Genomic DNA, 17,411 nt, shown 5'->3' on the forward strand with positions numbered 1-17,411 from the left:
TAAGAGCCTCTCAGCATGAAAATGACTGTAAGTTACAGCACATCGTAGCTTTCGAGGAGTCATATTATGTTGTTCGTTCAGCTCAAGGCAGGCTCAATAAAACATTATAAATTATTAGAATGAGTTATGTAAAATCTAGATGAATGTTGTTAGACAAGCCCACGCAGCAGACCTTTATGTTAGCTTGTAGCCATCAATGATGCAGGGCTGTACTACGTACTCCTGATGTTATTGACATCTCTCTGCTATGGAACTGTCCATTCAGTTTAACCTGCCCCGTCAGCAGGAAAAACTTCTGTGAGTCAGCTAAACTCAATCTCACTCCGATGTCTGACTGGTCAGATGGCGGGCCGATTGACTGGCTGTCTGCCTGCCTGCCTGGTTGCCTGCCTGACTGAATGACGGAGTGCATTAGGTGCTACTTGCTGGCTGGCTGGCTGACTCACTTGTTTTGGTCTGACATAATTTAGGTGTAGTAAGAAGTGCAGTGCTTTATATTAATCTGAGAGGGGCTCTGGGGTCATGTTTACACTCTAGCTGAAAGTGCAGACATTACACTAGCCATTTTGACATGAAATAGCAGGGTAAACATAGGTATTAGTAATGACATTGATTAAGGTTTCTTTCAGTTAAGGTCTACTAGAGCCAGAACCCTGGACTGCGTCTGAAACTCCACCCTACCATACTATTTAGTGTGCTGAAGTAGTATGTGAGTTTTTTTGCTGTGTCCAAAACCTTGGTATTAATCTAATAAGATGTGAATTGCATAGTATTTCTGGTGTATGTGGGTACACTGAATTTGCTTGAACATCCTGTTTTGACTTCACAGCACAATAGAAGCCAAAAGCTGACACACTGTCAGCTCAAATTCTGTCAGCAAGTTGTATTGGCAGGTGTGGTTTGTGACATGTGATGTCACCATCAGTAGAAGATAGTGTTGTTTTCATGATGAAAATAAACACCCAGTTAGCTGTCTACCTCAGACCAACACAGTGTGAATACACTGTAAGCTTCACATCTAAATTATTGACTGAATCTTGACTTTGTCTGTCGTAGCCTTGACATGTCAAAATGCAAGGAGCGAACCACTGGTAGCTTCCACCAACTGAGGTTCACACAGTGGCTAGCACTGAGTGCACACATACTCTCCTCCCTCTTCTCCTCATTTCTCTCTCCTTCAGTCCCCCTGCGGTCAACAGCACCACTTACCCAATGAAGGTAGACATGCAGAAGGAACACGATTCAAACAGATGTTTCTTTATTCTAGTGGAGCAGCTGTGAAGTGGCCCTGCAGTGCAGCATTTAGCTTAGCCTAGGTTCCTCGCTGTCTGTAATTAGCTTTGTACAGGCCTCCAGGGGAGGCTGAGGACGCAACTAATTTGAATCAAGTGAGTCACATTGGGCCGAACTTCATGGACACAAAAAGCACACACTCTTTTATATTAACTCATACATGCAAATAAAACCATGCCATAGAAAAACAAAACTGTCCTAGATGCCTGAGGCAGTTGTGATCTGCACCTTAACCAAAGACAACAAACACTTTAAAAAATCTGTCCGAAGTCTCACTGCTGAAATTGCGGCCATCACCAGAGACAGTATTTTATGCTACATGAGGTCGGCTGCAAGAGACCTGGTATTAATGTTTTATTCATTGTAATGGTTTTTTGTCAGCCTTATAGACTTGATGCCTTAATGTTTACATGAGGGCAGTTAAGCAATTTATATAAATTAATTTAAAAGAGCTATTGCATCTCTCATTAATTGAACATGCTGTTATCCTGTCAGGGTGAATTCCAGTATCAAACCACTTTGTATCCTGAGACATTCACAGCAGAATTCTATTTTTAGTAATGCTGAAGTACTTTTCAGTAATGCTGTAATGTAACAAGTTACTTTTAACTGCAGTAACGTAGTAATGTAACCAGTTACTTTTAAAAGTAATGGCGCGGACAGCCAATTTCAATGAGCACAGTATCACTCCGGCTGGTTACTAGGTAACAAGTGGCTTGTCAGTTCAACAAGAGGTGCTGCTCTAGACATTGCTTATATAAGTACTGCCTTATTAGATTTTGAATTTCTGATTAGCAAGATCACACTGAAGTGACATTAACATGTGTAGTATTTTAACATCAAGTTGTACCAACTTCAAATCCAAGTGTCACGAAATCAGTGAGCTGCTCTCAGCTCCGCCATGGAATGCTGCCGTGATCAGCCATGCCGCTCCATCACAAATTATTGCATTTCTTTTTATCCACAGTCTATCTTTATCGAATAAAAAGTTTATGCACGTATAAACTTTTAGTTTCATTTTGGGGATCATAATCAATGTTTACTTTTTCCATCAAGCATTTTTATTCAAAATGTCAAAACGTGCATAAAAAGGGTTGATGGAAACATGGTTAGTGCTGTATACTGAAATCAATTTTGCCTTGAGACCTGACAGTGAACCAAGATCAGCAGTCCTATTTTTAAAGTCTGTAGTTACTTGCCTTGACCACTAAATAGGGGTGACCAATTTGAGCGAGGGAGGGGATACACAGAGAAGATACCCCACTTAATAACACCATGTTGCCACAGATGTACTGAGACATAATGACAGTTTCCTTGCCCCTCACCATCCCCCTTGATAAATCTGAAAAAATCCCACACTGCTGGTAATTGTTTGACTCACTTTTGAGAGATCCGCTAAGAAGTCTGAGTCTTTATAAGAAAGTTGTGTCTGCATTGCCTCACACAGATTTGTCAACCCCCCCTCCATTCCTCTCTTCTCCCTCCCATCGTTCTCTTCATTGTCATGGTAATGAGCTCCGTTGTGCATGACCAAAACGGTCAACTTAATTGATGAAAACGAGGAGAGCGGGCAGAGGGGGGCTGCATATATCAGACATAAAGGATTCTCATTCACCAAAGGCTCGAGGAATACATTATGCGACACTTGAAGAATATTCTCAGAGGATTTGTAGTTCTCACAAAAATATAATGTGCCATCAGATTGAACAGCACGCCTCAATGTCTTTGAGCGCCCGTATTTCTTTGCATGGCCGCTTAAACACACACGGGTGTAGTAGTACAGTCAGTCACATTGATGAAGGAGCTGTCATACTTTGGTCACACTCTTATCATGCACGTCTCATCCTTTCGCTGCACTTGCCTGTCGGGCTTTTACTGAGACTTGGTTTTCCACGGCAGCAAGCTGCATTGTAAGTGTGACTTGGCTGTTTTTATTGCCATCCTCTTCACCTCAGGGTTGTGAACAAGGCAAGACAGATGTTATTTTTATTTTTTCAAGCACAAATTGATCATAAGCCCACAGTCACTGTTTATTCACTTAATGAAAAGAGGGACAATTAGTACAAACATTTCTGTGGTTGGTGTTGCATACAGTTTATCACATTTATGCAGATATTTCATTCCCTAGACCTGTCAGTTCAAAACAAAGAAAACTTCCCCCATGACTCACAGCCATTGGGCCAGTTAGTGTCAAGTGCATCAGACAGTAATGGCCTTTTAAAAAGCCTTAAACAGTTCAGTCAGTGTAATTTTTTTAATAGTCAAATGTGTCGTAATGCATCATCCCTCCAGGTTTTACTGCAAACATCTCTTCAGTGATATTATGTTTGGGTTTAAAATATTGACTTCTGATTGTAATGCATCCATAAGGACAATTGGCATAATGCTTTTTTATGTCAGTCCAGAAAACAGTGCACAGATGCATCATGCCTATAAATGGCATCAAAATCAGACCAGCTGTAGCTGAGATATCACCTGAGACATCACATTTGGCATGGACAGACAGACATCCATGCCCAAAACATACCCCATCCCCAGCATGGCAGTAACACTGCCAGGGTTAAAGGTTCAATTCCTACTGCTCTTGCCCACACTAGAAATTAATACAGTCATGATACTGTCTGTCTGGCACTCTGGGTCATTACATAGCTCATACTGCATGTCATATCATAATAGCAGAGTCCTTGTGCAGTTTTCCAGCCAGACTAAATAATATATTTGATTATCATTAAATATTATTTTGCAGAACCTGTTTGAACAGTTTTGTATATTTGTGGTCAACTGACAAACCATATTTGCATACAGCCGATAAGCTAGCCTGCTAGCAGTGTGGACAGGTGTTGTGTCCTCTATGGACTGTGTGTGTGTGTGTGTGGGTTGTGAAGGCTAATACAGGCAGCTCACCTTTCTATGGCCAGAATAGGGTTTCAGCAAAAGACAGACTGCTGATGGAGAGAAAGGGACAAAGACTTGAGAGGATAATGGTAACCCTTTGCACATAGCAGATCCCAGACAATGGACAAACTCTAGGAGACCCCAGTGTTGGCCCATGTCCTATTTGAAATAGGATAATGAATGGCCATAGGTTATTGTGTAATGATGATAATAATAATGATAAAATCTTTTTTAGAAGTTTTGTTATTGAAATTATTTATTTTGTTTTTGACAACCTATCACCATGATGGAAGAAATGCCATATGTTAACCAGCAGAATTATCTGCCTGGAGTAAGATGAGTCAACTCAGAATATCTTGCTTACCCAGAAAGGGGTATATTAGAAGCTTTTACAACTTTGCACTGACAATTTTATAAAAATATTTCCCTAAACTTGTTTTCTTGCCCCTGCACTTAGTTGTGAGAAAGGGCCAGCCTCTTTCAAGTGAAGGGAAAATGACACATCTCGAGCTGATCTCAGCAGTGCTGCCTAAGCCGCTGAGCTCGCCACACTTCTGTCAGGTCTTGCATGGATGAGCCGCCATGCCATCAGCCTGTCTGAGGCGTCTACTGTTGGCTGCTAGGGAGACTCTCAAAACAACCACTCTGTTTCTTTCACTGTCTGACGTTAGGAGTCTAGCAAACTGTGTGTGTGTGTGTGTGTGTTGCTTGCTCACTGTCCATGTGTTTGTATGTCTGCAAGTTTTTGTGTGTGTGCATGTGGTTTTGGGTGACTCCTTGCATCTATATACCCAGACCCTGCCTTGGCATTCCAGCCATTCCCCTGGTACCTGGGAATTGGTCTGTTCTCCACCGACAGGGTATTTATAGTCCTGAGACGCAGCTGTCTGTCTCTCCGCCTGCCCAGACCGACCGACTAGAACGGACCCTCTGTTGACTGAAAAATGTGTTGAGATTCAAGAGAACGAGACAGGCTATTTTTAATAATCCCGCTTAAGTAAGGTGCTTTTGGCTGGGCTGCTTAAACTAAAGTTAAGCCAAGTGTGTAGGTTAGTGTGATTACACAGAGCCGGGTATGAGATGGTGTTTTAATCAGTGTTAAATCTGTTTAGTTGCAAGGTAGGTAACCCTGCTCTTGAGGAAGACGGAGTTTTGTGCTTTTATCACATTTGAATAATGTTGAATCATGTTGGTCTGAAGATGTTTGTGCTCACCACATGCAAACAGATAAGAGATTGCAGTGTAGTGTAGCATATGGAGGATCACACTCTGGATGCTGTTTCATCCCCTGTGTGCAATCGTTAAAGCTTACGAGGAAATATCTTGTAAAATCATAAAAGAAAGTGTTGGTTTGTTTGTGTTCCTCCAAATGTCAGACCAGAATTTGTTTGCTCAAAAACACAACAAAACATCTAGCTTTAAAGGTCATGCAAGGAAAACAAAATGGTTACCATTGTTTTGTGACTTTATTACCACTGCTAAGATGGTGATTTCTCAAAGTTTTAATGTCAGTTTTTGTGTTGTGTAAATGATGTCACCCGGTGAGCATTTTCATATTGAATAAATGCTGATATAACACTGAAAGCCTGTGTAAATAGGCCTACAGATACAGAAAATTGATAATAACTTGGATAAGTTGGATGGTGGTAATGTTTGTTTGTTAGCAGGATATCTTTAAAAGTTAAAAATGGATTTGCATGAAACATTGTGAAAAGGTTAGGGAGCAAGGAAGAACTAATCAAATCACAATGATTGGCCAAAGTTGGGCACTGGGTGTGAATAAAATTTGGTAAATATGCAACATGTTGAACTGACATATCTTGACAGACTAAGTAAGTCATTTGAAGACTTTGGGCTGTGCTAAATCCCCATAAGCATTTTATCAACAGTTTTGACACTTTGTAAAATGGAATAATTGGTGACAATAATAATCATTAGTTGCAGCCCTGGTCACCACCTGCATGTCACCTTTCAGGAAATGCTTGCCAGGAATCAATGAATCCGTCAGAGGAATATCTGGGGCTAAACTTTGGAATAAAGGCATAAACTTTATTAGAAGAACAAACATGTTATTGGTGTACAGAAACATGATTAACATTCCTCTCTTTGACTTTCTAATATTGGTTCCCCCACTGTTTCTCCTTTGGGTGCTAACAGAAGGTGTGTGCGCGCGTGTGTGTGTGTGTGTGTGTGTGTGTGTGTGTGTGTGTGTGTGTGTGTGTGTGTGTGTGTGTGTGCGTGCGTGCGTGCGCGTGCGTGTGTGCGTGCGTGTGTGTTATTTGTACCTCGGCAGGGGGAGAAGAATGCCGGCTTTGACGTGCTCTATCACAACATGAAGCATGGCCAGCTGGCTACTAAGGAGCTGGCCGAGTTTGTCAGAGAGAGGTAAGGTGTTGGCTGTGCGTGTCTGTGTGTGTATTTATGAATATTTGTGTATGTGTGGGAGGTGGTGGTAGTGATGGGACTCGGGTGGGTGAAATTCTACATTCCTTACTCTGTAGTTGGAGAGAAGGATGACAAAGGCTGCCAAGGTTGGGTAAAATGCTCGGAGACTATAAATGAAGTGTTTTGGGTATCATTTTTTTTTCCATATCTAAGAGGGTGCTGAATGATTTATGCCATTGAGAAGCGGCAGCCCTGCCCACCAGAATGCAGATTGTGGGAAAAGGAAACACACACAAAACCTCAGTCTTTCTTTGTTCAAACCACTGCAGCAGTCTTCTCTCTCTGCTCTCACCTTTGACCCCCCCTCCTCACTACTGTGCTGCTTTTGAACTCAAACTGCTCACTGAAGTGTCAGCACACACACTCACACACATGCACACACACACAAAATGTACAGGCCAGAATAGCTAGATTGACTACCTGCAGTATTGTGGTATTTTTCCCCCATAGATACTCACTGCTCACTTTAAACTGTAACTCCAGTCTCTGTTTATCCCAGTTGCCCAATTAAAAATCAACTCTCAGTCTGGGTAATTGGTCTATTAAGTATCTACCAATGACTTGATTAGCAGTGAGCAAATTGCGCAGATAAGCGAGTTTCCCACACAAGTTTGTTCTCTCACAGCAAGAGCTAAACACACAAACATGCACATACATAGGGTTGGATATGGTTTGAATTTTATCCAATTCCTCTTATTGATTCCAGTTTTTATCAACTCCCAGTTTCAATTCCCATATAGGGGAAAAAAAGAGGTCATATGTTTCATTGACAAAAATATCATTGTTGTTAAACTTAAGCAGTTTTATTCCCAAATATAAAAACAAAATTTGGGAGGCAAACTAGTTAGAAATAGTGTGGCAGATGAAAGTGCACACCTGACCCGCTGCTGCTGCCAGCTGCGTCTGCTACACAACGCTGTCAATCATCTAATGCTGCTTTCTCTTGAAGTAGGACAACATTCACTGTTGCATTCACTGAAACTTGGACATAAAGGGTTATCACGTTTAGGAACCGATAAGCAGAATCGAAATTGTAATTATTTAATGTGTACCTGGTTCTTGTCAGTTTGGTCTTGATTCCAGTTCGGAACCGGGTTTCAGTTCCCAACCCTACACACGCACACACACACACCCACACATACACATACACTGCACTGCCGGACCGGTGTCATAATCCTGACATTGGCTCAGAAGGCCGAAGCACGTTCCCCTGGGGGGAAATTCACTTATTTCCTCGGATAGCAGCAGACAACATATCACTGGTCAGGAAATGAAATGGGGGCATTGTGGGGAAAGAAGTGTGTGTTCCCCCAGGACAGGATAGACAATTGTGTTGATAAATTTCCTCCACAGTTTGTCTCCCCTCTCTCTCTCACTCACTCTCTCTCTCTCTCTCTCTCTCTCACTCACTCACTCTCTCTCTCTCTCTCTCTCTCTCTCACTCACTCTCTCCGCTTTCTTTAAAGGTCAGTCTGATACGGGAGACCATGTGAAACACAATCAGTCGAAGTACCGCAACAATTCAGGCAGCTACATTCTCTACATGTTTCACTTATTGCGTGTGACGTTAATTTCCCCTGTCTGGTATTCGGTCCAATGGAACCGTGTTCCTTGTGTTGAAGGGATATAGTACACATCAGTGACCCAGTTTGATTCCCAGCACAATTTCAGAAACGCTTAAAGATCAATAGTTTGTCTGTTTGTTTACGACCCCCCTCTCTCCTCGGTAGCATGTTGTTCTGTTCACCCTCAAGATACATGGATCAATCTTTTCTCCCAGCTCGGTTTATCTTTGAATCTACCAGTGGTTATTAAAGTTTTATGTGCAGCGGTTTGAAACGAGGCCATTTATCATTTAAATGTGGCTTATTGCAACATTTACCCAAATGCTGGGGAAAATTTATCTTTATCTCTCTGGCTATGGTGGTGCATGCTCAGTGTCTGCGGCACAGTGTGTGCTCCAGATAGAAGAGAGGATAACATATGAGACCATTAACAGTGGCAACGGTGCTGTGTGAGGAAGTGTTATGGGAGTATATTTACCAGTCTATGGGCTAGTTAGAGGAATTCACATTTTAAATAATACACAAAGCATTGCTCTTCCTGTCTTGTTACTGGGCGGCTCAGGGATCAACGGAAAAACAAGAAGAGAGGCATGCACTCTCTGACCTGCACACCTACACGCACGCACACACACACACAGGCACAGCACTAGAATTGTGTATAATTTGACTTTCCCCAGAGCAGCCCATGAGTAAGACCTCTTGTTATCAGTTATTCTACTGACGTGTCTTGTGTGTGTGTGTGTGCGTGCGTGTGTGTGTGTGTGTGTGTGTGTTTACAGGGCTGCCATTGAGGAGACCTACTCCAAATCTATGAGCAAACTGGCCAAGATGGCAAGTAATGGAAGTCCACAGGGGTGAGTGGAGTTGACTGGCATGTAAAGAGAGAAACACCAAGTTCACCCCGCAGCCCCTCCTCAGCTTCAGTGCTCGCTTTCTGTTCAGATCAACCGCACCACTCCGACCAGGCAACACCATGCAGCACGTTATGACAGCAGTAACACCAAAGATCAAGGGATTTCAGTGTTTTCATACTCTGACTTTCATTAAGTTGCAGACCCCAGATGAAGTGATTTTATCCAACAGACCCTGATATGAAAAGATTATTTGATTTGTGTGACAAATAGATTCAAAGTGGCGAGATTAATACATGATGATAAAATGAAATAGTCACTTTTTTAACAAGTACCCCCATACCCCACTTTGAAAACTATAACCTGTCTTTATTGTTATTATAGATGTAACTGTGATATGGCCAGGTTTTGGCTCCATGCACCATCCATTCTAGTGTCATACCAGTTCAGCATCACTCCACACTGTCGCTTAACTTTGTTATGCTAAACTTTCTAAGCTCCTTCAGATGTCTTTCATCTCCTTTTACCCCAAAGTGTGCGCGTGTTTTGTGATCATTTCCTGAACTTGGTTTAGATTGGCTCCCTTATTGAATCATATTGCTTGGAAAACTTCCCATTTTCAGGTGTCTTGGTACAATTATTTGGTGAGACCTGAGTTTGAACAGCATCACTCTCACCAGACTGAATAAACCTAACTGAATGAAGGTGTAAACAGTCCAGAGTGTGATTAAACTGCTCTGAGCATGCTGAAGGCATACTGAAGGCAGCCGTAGGCAGTGACCATACACATTTCCTGTGTCTGTCCTTGCTCATTTTGGCCCTTTTTCCATGGGAGGTGTCTGTTGTCTGGACAGGCCTGATGATGTGTTTGTGTCTGTCACATTTCCATCTGTCTTGACAGACAGGAAGTTCAACCTCGTTGAACATTTTCTGGACAGACAAATTTGTCACCATCCGTTTAGCCATGTAGAGGCATTCTTATGTTTGTTTTGCTTAGGATAGTGGAGAGCACAGACAGCAGTACACACCTCATTAAAAATTACAAAAACAAAGATACCACCAAGAAAGCCTGGTATAAATTGGTGACGAGGTTACCCAGGTGAATTTCTTATTTAGTTTATGCTGTATTGTATTGTTTGTTTGTTTGTTTTTGTGAACTAGCACCATTGTGGGCAAAGCCTTTTTTTTTTTTTTTATGTTTTTTCTTTATTGTCTATCTACTCTGTCCACCATGTTGACATTTCAAATTCAAATAGTTGTGGCAAGTCGTGGAAAGGTTGTGGAATTTTACATCAGGGCCATGAGGGAACTCTCACAAATATTGTGACATACAATAACAGTATTGTTTATGTGTATGTGTGTGTGTGTGTGCGTGTGTGTTTGCATGCTTGCTTCTGCATGTATTGTCAGGACGTTTGCTCCCATGTGGGATGTGTTCAGGGTGTCCTCAGACAAACTGGCCCTCTGCCACCTGGAGCTGATGAGGAAGATGAATGATCTGATCCGTGACATCAACAAGTACGGAGATGAGCAGGTCAAAATTCACCGCAAGGTAAATGATGACACACTTCATTTTCTCTGGGAAGATCAGAGGTTGAGGCAAAGATGTTTGGAGATTCTAACTGTATCTCCAAGGTGCCAGTTTCTTAAGACTTAAAGAACTCTTAGATTTTGGTGTGTGTGTGTGTGTGTGTGTGTGTGTGTGTGTGTGTGTGTGTGTGTGTGTATGCAAAGGCAGGGATGTATATGCTCTTGTTGCTTGCTTGCATTGTTTCTCTGCCCTGATCTAATCTATCTCACACAAAATCTAATAAAAGTCTACTCTCTTTGTGGTAATTGCTGCATTTGCCCTGACAGTATTCAATCAAGTAGTGATGATGTGTGTGTGTGTGTGTGTGTGTGTGTGTGTGTTTGTGTATGCATATCACCCAGACCAAGGAGGAGGTGGTTGGGACTCTGGAGGCGGTGCAGGCGCTGCAGGTTCAGAGCGGGCACCTTCAGAAGTCCAGGGAGGGCTACCACGGCAAGTGTGTGGAGCTGGACCGACTCAGAAAGGAGGGAGCACCACAGAAAGAACTGGAGAAGGTCGGTCCCTCCTAGACTCCATTTTTTAAATTTAATTTTGCAGTTTGTTTCATAATCGATCAGGCTGCAGTATAACAGCGAAGTCCACTGGGGTGTGTCTGCCTGGAAAACCACTAAAACTGAAAACAAGGCTCACACTAACAGTTTTCCCTACTTAATATACAATCAAGTACTTTATTTGCGTAGTATTTGTTTTGCCTCCTTTGGGAAAATAAAATATTACTTTGTATATGGACTTGACTTAAGAAACGTTTTGTAAGTATGCACCTCCTCAATCATCACAAATCTTCTATTATTAATCAGAAATAATTAAATACCAATTGAGTGTTTTTCCATCAAGCAATATGAGTTGGTGTTTTTTGATTGGCACATTAATATTTATATTAAGATTTATGCTGCATGTGTGTGTGTGTGTGCGCGCTTTTTATCAGGTGTGTGACATTGGCTTCAAGTATAAGCCTGCCAGAGCTGAGGAGAGCAACTATCTGTGCTGAAACATTATTTTATGTTGCAGTAATTTATTCAAATTACATCTCTGCTGCATTACTATGCAGTAGTGAGGGACAAGAAGTGTATCGGATAAGAGGGAGCGTGTGCTGGGCCATTAGGAGATCAAAGTTCATGCTTTATTCATTACAGATGCAAGTGTGTTCAGTGGGTCCGTATGCTTGTTATATTAATTGAAACCCAAGGCTAAGATTTTTTTTTTTTTTTGAAGACATGGAAGTTTTAGAAATGAATGAATGCACCCAAAGTCATCAATATTTGCCTTGATATTATTATTATGTCTTTATGTAAACTCAAAAAGATCAATACAAGAAAATATCAATACAAGAAAATACAGAACAATCAATCAACCAAAACCAATCAAATCTAACATATAAATACAATTAATAAATAATGCAACATCCAAATCAAGTAAAACAGGTACAAATGGTATGAACGTGAGGGACATGGGGCATAAACCGGTTATTTGGCCGGGTGTAATGGGTTCCAGTGGGCCACACTAGCAAGGAAGAACTATATGAAGGCAGCTTCCCAGTAAGGGCCTTGTAAATAAACAAATACATATGCAAATCGCACCTTTCAGAGAGGACCACCCAACCTTTTTTTTTATAGGATGCAGTGATTAATGTTATATCTAGTAATGAACTTGACACCAAATTGCAGTTAATGCAAAATTTCTTGATTTGAAAAGATCATGAGTAAAAAGTGACTTCTCATGGCGGCTAAATCTTATCAATTTTGAGCCCATATGTTACACCAAATCAAACCTTAAAGGTCATATTCCTGAAATTGAGGTCCAAGTGAGCGTGGGAACCCTGAATATCTTTATAGTGTTGTCATTTTGGGTTCCCCTCACAAAACGTATCACCCCCATCTCTCCTTAGACTCTTCTGTCATTCAGAGTATTATCAGACATAAAAAAAAAAAAAAAAAGCAGGAGCTCACTGACTGACTTAATCTTGACCGACATTTACTCCATGTCTGTGACCAGGCTCAAATCTCTTTACAGCTTGCGGGTGGCTGGATGTGTTGGAGCTTAAAGAAGCTGAGCTGGACTCTGAAAAGTCCCCTTGTTCAGTTTCCTGAATTGATACACACACACACACACACACACACACACACACACACACACACACACACACACACACACACACACACACACACCCACTGTAATAAACTGTGGATTCTCATGTTACCTTATCCTGTGACACTAAAATAGATCAGGCGCTTGTTTCTTGTGGTCCCTGATGAAACAAGAATCCCAGTGTTTTATTGGCCCTTGATCCCAGTGATAGATTAAATCAATTACCCTGAGAAAGTTGAAGGACAAAAAGCGTTTTCTAGCCGCACATCCGCTCTGTTCACTGTTTTTAAGAAAAGAACCGAACGCTGAGTAGAATAGGTGTTATTATGGAGGAGGAATTGTTCTCAATGACTTACAGTGCTATTCATTTTATCTCACGATTCTGAATGAGTGTCAGTAGATAATGGGTGTTATTTTCTTATCCTTTCCTTTCTCACTAGGCGGAGCTGAAGTCTAAGAAAGCGGCAGAGTCGTTCGCGGTGTGTATTGAGAAGTACAACCGCGTGGGAGGAGAGTTTGAGCAGAAGATGAGCGAGTCCGCCCAGGTCAGTTCTGACTCCAGCTGTCATTTCTCCGTCTCCTCCTTCATCCGTGTCTCCCACTCTTTAGTTTGATCTTTCTCTCTTTCTGGTTCTCTCACACCCCTTTATTTGTCTTTTCTTTCCCCGTCTCACTAGTTTGTCTCTCTTTTACCCTTGAAGAAAGACACCATGTTGTTTTTTTTGTTTGTTTTTTTTTTAATGATTCTACATCAGGGTGATTGATCCCAAAGCCTTCCCAAAAAAATGCAAGACTCAGCCCCCAGTCTTAATAAACAACCACCCACCTGCTCACGCACATAACAAGCCCTACACCCTGCTCATTACCTTTAATCGCTGCCTCCACATTTCCATGGTTACTGCTGCTGTTTCCATGGAAATCTTTAACAAACCCCAATGAGTGCCTCTGTATTTTACATGTGAAATGATGACTGGAATCCTTGTGGCCAATTATCTGTCCTAATAGCTTCGAAGAGAGATCTGTCAGTAATTATGAGAGGCTACACAGAGCAAAAAAAAAGTGGAGAAAAGACGTTTTTTTATTACTTTATTGAAAAATAGTTAAAAGTTCATCTTTCCAGACAACTTTTTCTTTTAAGTACATTGCAGATTTTTCATTTTTTTAAATATAGATTAAATGAATAAATAAACACACAATAATAAATTAATAACAAACTCAACTCAGCAACGACAACAAAAATAGTAATAATAGGAAAAAATAAAAAAGAATAGATACATAAGAATGAGGTAAAAAGAGGAGAAAACATGAGAGAGAAACGGGTGTGGGGGGTGGTGGGCGGATAGGACCCTATCCACTGTAAACATTGTGTAAGATTAAAATAATTAGACATTTTACCAAGTCTGTCTTTAGTGTAGTTGTTATTTGTTTTTTGTAAGAGAGAGTGTAAAACACCAGATTGTTAGATAAGAGAGCAGAGAGATCACAAGTTGAAATCTCTAAGAACTCTTAGAGCAGCGGCTTCGAGGAAAAGTGGTAGGGTGAGGGAGGTTTATTCTGACTGACTTACATTCAGGAAATTTCCAGTACAACCTGCACAGGGTGGGAGGCAGGGAGGGAGAGCTTTACCCAAGGATGTTTTATGTTCCTCGCTCAGATTTTGCCCGGCTCATTTAAGGATTGGAAACTGGCAAAACTCTCACCCCAAGCTCACTTCTTCAGCTCAAAGATAATGCCACTATCAATCAAGCCAGTGCACTTGAACCAGACAGGGACAAATGAGTTGGCTGGATAAAGAGCTAGATCAAACACGCATACTAAATCCACTCTAATTATCACCAGCTTATTACCTGGCAACCCCGCTCTGCTTCTTTTGGCCGAATGCTTCTCTGTAGCTTTTCTTGAATGCTCAGCAGTGCAGAGCTGTCTTCAATTGACTGTTTTCTTTTTAATTAATATGTGGAATTTTAAGTTTCTCTTTAAATGTGTTCTGTTCAATTTTGCAGACCTGTGAAACATTGTCTGATGAAAATATACATATTTTAGTACAGTATCTAAGAAAAACAACCTTGCTTTTAGCTTGATGGTAAAACATTTTTACATCATCCAGTGGGTTTTGAAGCGGTTTCTTAAGAAGTTTCTCAACCCATACGGGAACATGTAACGCTTTTTCAAGTTGCTCAGAGTAAAGCGGCAAGGCTTGCACTGAACTGTCCATTGGGTGTGAGGCAGAGTACTGAGCGATTTCATGCGAGTCTCTCATGGCTCAGAGTAGAGGAGAGGTTGGCATGTAATTTAATGTGTTTCTTTAGGAATATCTGTTATAGCAAACAACCAGTTTGTCTGTACTTGCAAATACATTATGTGAGAGTATTCTACCAGGCAAGCTACTAAGGGTCACATGGTTAAACAAAAACCCAGAACAAATGAAATATGCTGATCTGTAATCTATAGGGCCATTACAATATGGCATATGTTATCAACTATGATCACTGGAGCACCCAGTAAGGCAAGTTTTAAGAGGCTGCTAAATAGACACATGATGAATAACCCTAAAGTGAATGAGATGAACTGAACAACCAGGATTGATAAGTTGAGGTGTTGTGATGCTTGTTTTTATTTGACTTTTATTTGTTTTGAAAAGGTTTTTATTAGGATTGTTAACTGTTTTTACTGAGATCTGTAATATGTGATAATTATTGTTGTTTGTTGTGGACCCCGGGCGTGTTTGGGTGTGTAGAAGTTTCAGGACATCGAGGAGGCCCACCTGCGGCAGATGAAACAGCTGATCAAGGGTTACTCCCACTCCATAGAGGACACCCATGTCCAGGTGGGACAGGTATGTAGTTCACACCCAGATGTCCCGCTGTCCCCCTGACAGATGATCCACTGTGCTCGCAGCAAGAGGGAAAACAGACCTTTTTCAGAATATCCCATTTTCTGGGGATATTCTTGGGATCTTGTTCCGTTACTCCTTAGTCTGGCTCATGAGTCATCATTATCAGCACTGAGCTGTCCTGGGGGTAGTGTTTAGTTGTCTAACTGTGAATATCCACAACAACAATAATATCAAAAGTAATAATTTCAGGTTTCGTGGCACATTTCAAAACACAGGCACCAATGTTCTGCCCCGCTGCAGGTCCATGAGGAATTCAAACAGAACGTGGAAAACATCGGCATAGACAACCTCATCCAGAAGTTTGCAGAGCAGAAGGGCACCGGCAAAGACAGGCCAGGTACACTGAGATGATTTTTGGTGTATTTCAAATGCGAGAGAGAATCACACAGCCTGTACAGCTTAAAAGCACAAAAGATACCTACACACACAAAAGTATTGTAGAGGCAGTGTAGTGGATGGAGCCTATTCATACAGTCACAAAATGAATCCAGAGTGGTTCAGACATCTGAAGTATCTGTCACTGAATGCATGTGCTTTTGTGTATTTGTATGTGTTCCTGATGCTGCCCATTTGTGTCCAACTGCCTGTTCTGTTCTGCAGCTCTGGTTGGTTTTGAGGAGTACATGACTGCCTTGGTGCCAGAGGGTGGGAAGAAGAGTCGGGCAAAAGCCTTCAGGATCCCTGGCCTGGGCAAGAGGGACAAAGAGCCTGACTCCACGTGAGTGTGAATTTGCACACACACACACACACACACACACACAATCACTCACTCACTGACTCATCTATTAACATTTTTTATCAGTTGGGTTCAATTTAACTCCAGTCATTTAAACCTCCAGAAAATGATTATAATACAAATTGTTGCACAAGTTTATGTTTCAGGTACTTTATGTGTCTTGTTTACTACCTAAATAGCCCTTTAAATAAAACATCATCTCCCGCTGACCCCCCTTCATGTTTTTCCCTCCCAAATGTCATATTAACCATCACTGGTTCTCTCACTGCTATACGTGTAGCTATGTTTGGTTAGGGCTAAACTGTTGATATTTCCCATATTTTTATACAGCTAAAAAATTGGCCCCAAAGAAACACTGATGGGAATTAAATGTGTTCAGGACATTGAAAACATATGATCATATTAATTTCATGTTTACCCACTTGACCCCATTAAACTAGAAAAGTAATGAAATACGAAGCAAAAAACAATGTTAACCATATATTTAGAGACATTAAACACCGAATGGGGTCAAGCTGATCTCAAACAAAGATAGGAGGGTTAACTTGCTTACCTGTCAGCTTGCTCACTCACTCACTCACTCACGCATTTTTTAACTTGTTCATCCAGTCACCTACCTGTTAAATTGCTCAGCTACTCTCTAACTCACTCACCTGTGAACTCACTCACTAATTCACCTGCTCCTCTATTCACTTGCCCACTCACTTATTTGCTTATTCACTCATTCTCACAACTGCACACACATACTCACAAACTCACTCACCTAGTTAGTCATCCTCTGCCTGTCTCACAAACACACACTCACACACACACACACACACACACACAGTGCCCGACTATAGCCCTAAGCCTCTGATATTAAATCTTGATCTCCCATCTCATAGCCGGCTTCAGCATTTCTATCACTGAGTGATGAAAGCAGAGGAAAACCTGTTTGTTTTTGTGTTTGCAGGGATTCGGCGGTGACGGAGGCGCCGGTGAGTGTCAGGGAAAATTCACACCCGAGCGCTGCTGCTCCAAATGCATCAGCGCAATTATCAGTTCTGTCTGACTC

General features: G+C 41.4%; 1 protein-coding gene across 2 annotated transcripts in view; it reads left to right on the forward strand.

Moving 5' to 3' along the window:
- The window catches only part of fcho1 (FCH and mu domain containing endocytic adaptor 1), a 59,475-nt gene that overhangs the window by 19,153 nt on the left and 22,911 nt on the right, over positions 1–17,411 (forward strand). For both annotated transcript variants that reach the window (XM_030049060.1, XM_030049061.1), the window contains exons 3-11: positions 6,482–6,573; positions 8,978–9,052; positions 10,460–10,601; positions 10,982–11,134; positions 13,166–13,270; positions 15,463–15,561; positions 15,862–15,958; positions 16,222–16,339; positions 17,310–17,334. In XM_030049060.1, coding sequence (XP_029904920.1) covers positions 6,482–6,573; positions 8,978–9,052; positions 10,460–10,601; positions 10,982–11,134; positions 13,166–13,270; positions 15,463–15,561; positions 15,862–15,958; positions 16,222–16,339; positions 17,310–17,334 — 906 coding nt within the window. The remainder of the gene's footprint in view (positions 1–6,481; positions 6,574–8,977; positions 9,053–10,459; positions 10,602–10,981; positions 11,135–13,165; positions 13,271–15,462; positions 15,562–15,861; positions 15,959–16,221; positions 16,340–17,309; positions 17,335–17,411) is intronic.

This window comes from Myripristis murdjan, chromosome 4, assembly GCF_902150065.1.
Source record: "Myripristis murdjan chromosome 4, fMyrMur1.1, whole genome shotgun sequence".
In the NCBI taxonomy this organism is placed as follows: domain Eukaryota; kingdom Metazoa; phylum Chordata; class Actinopteri; order Holocentriformes; family Holocentridae; genus Myripristis; species Myripristis murdjan.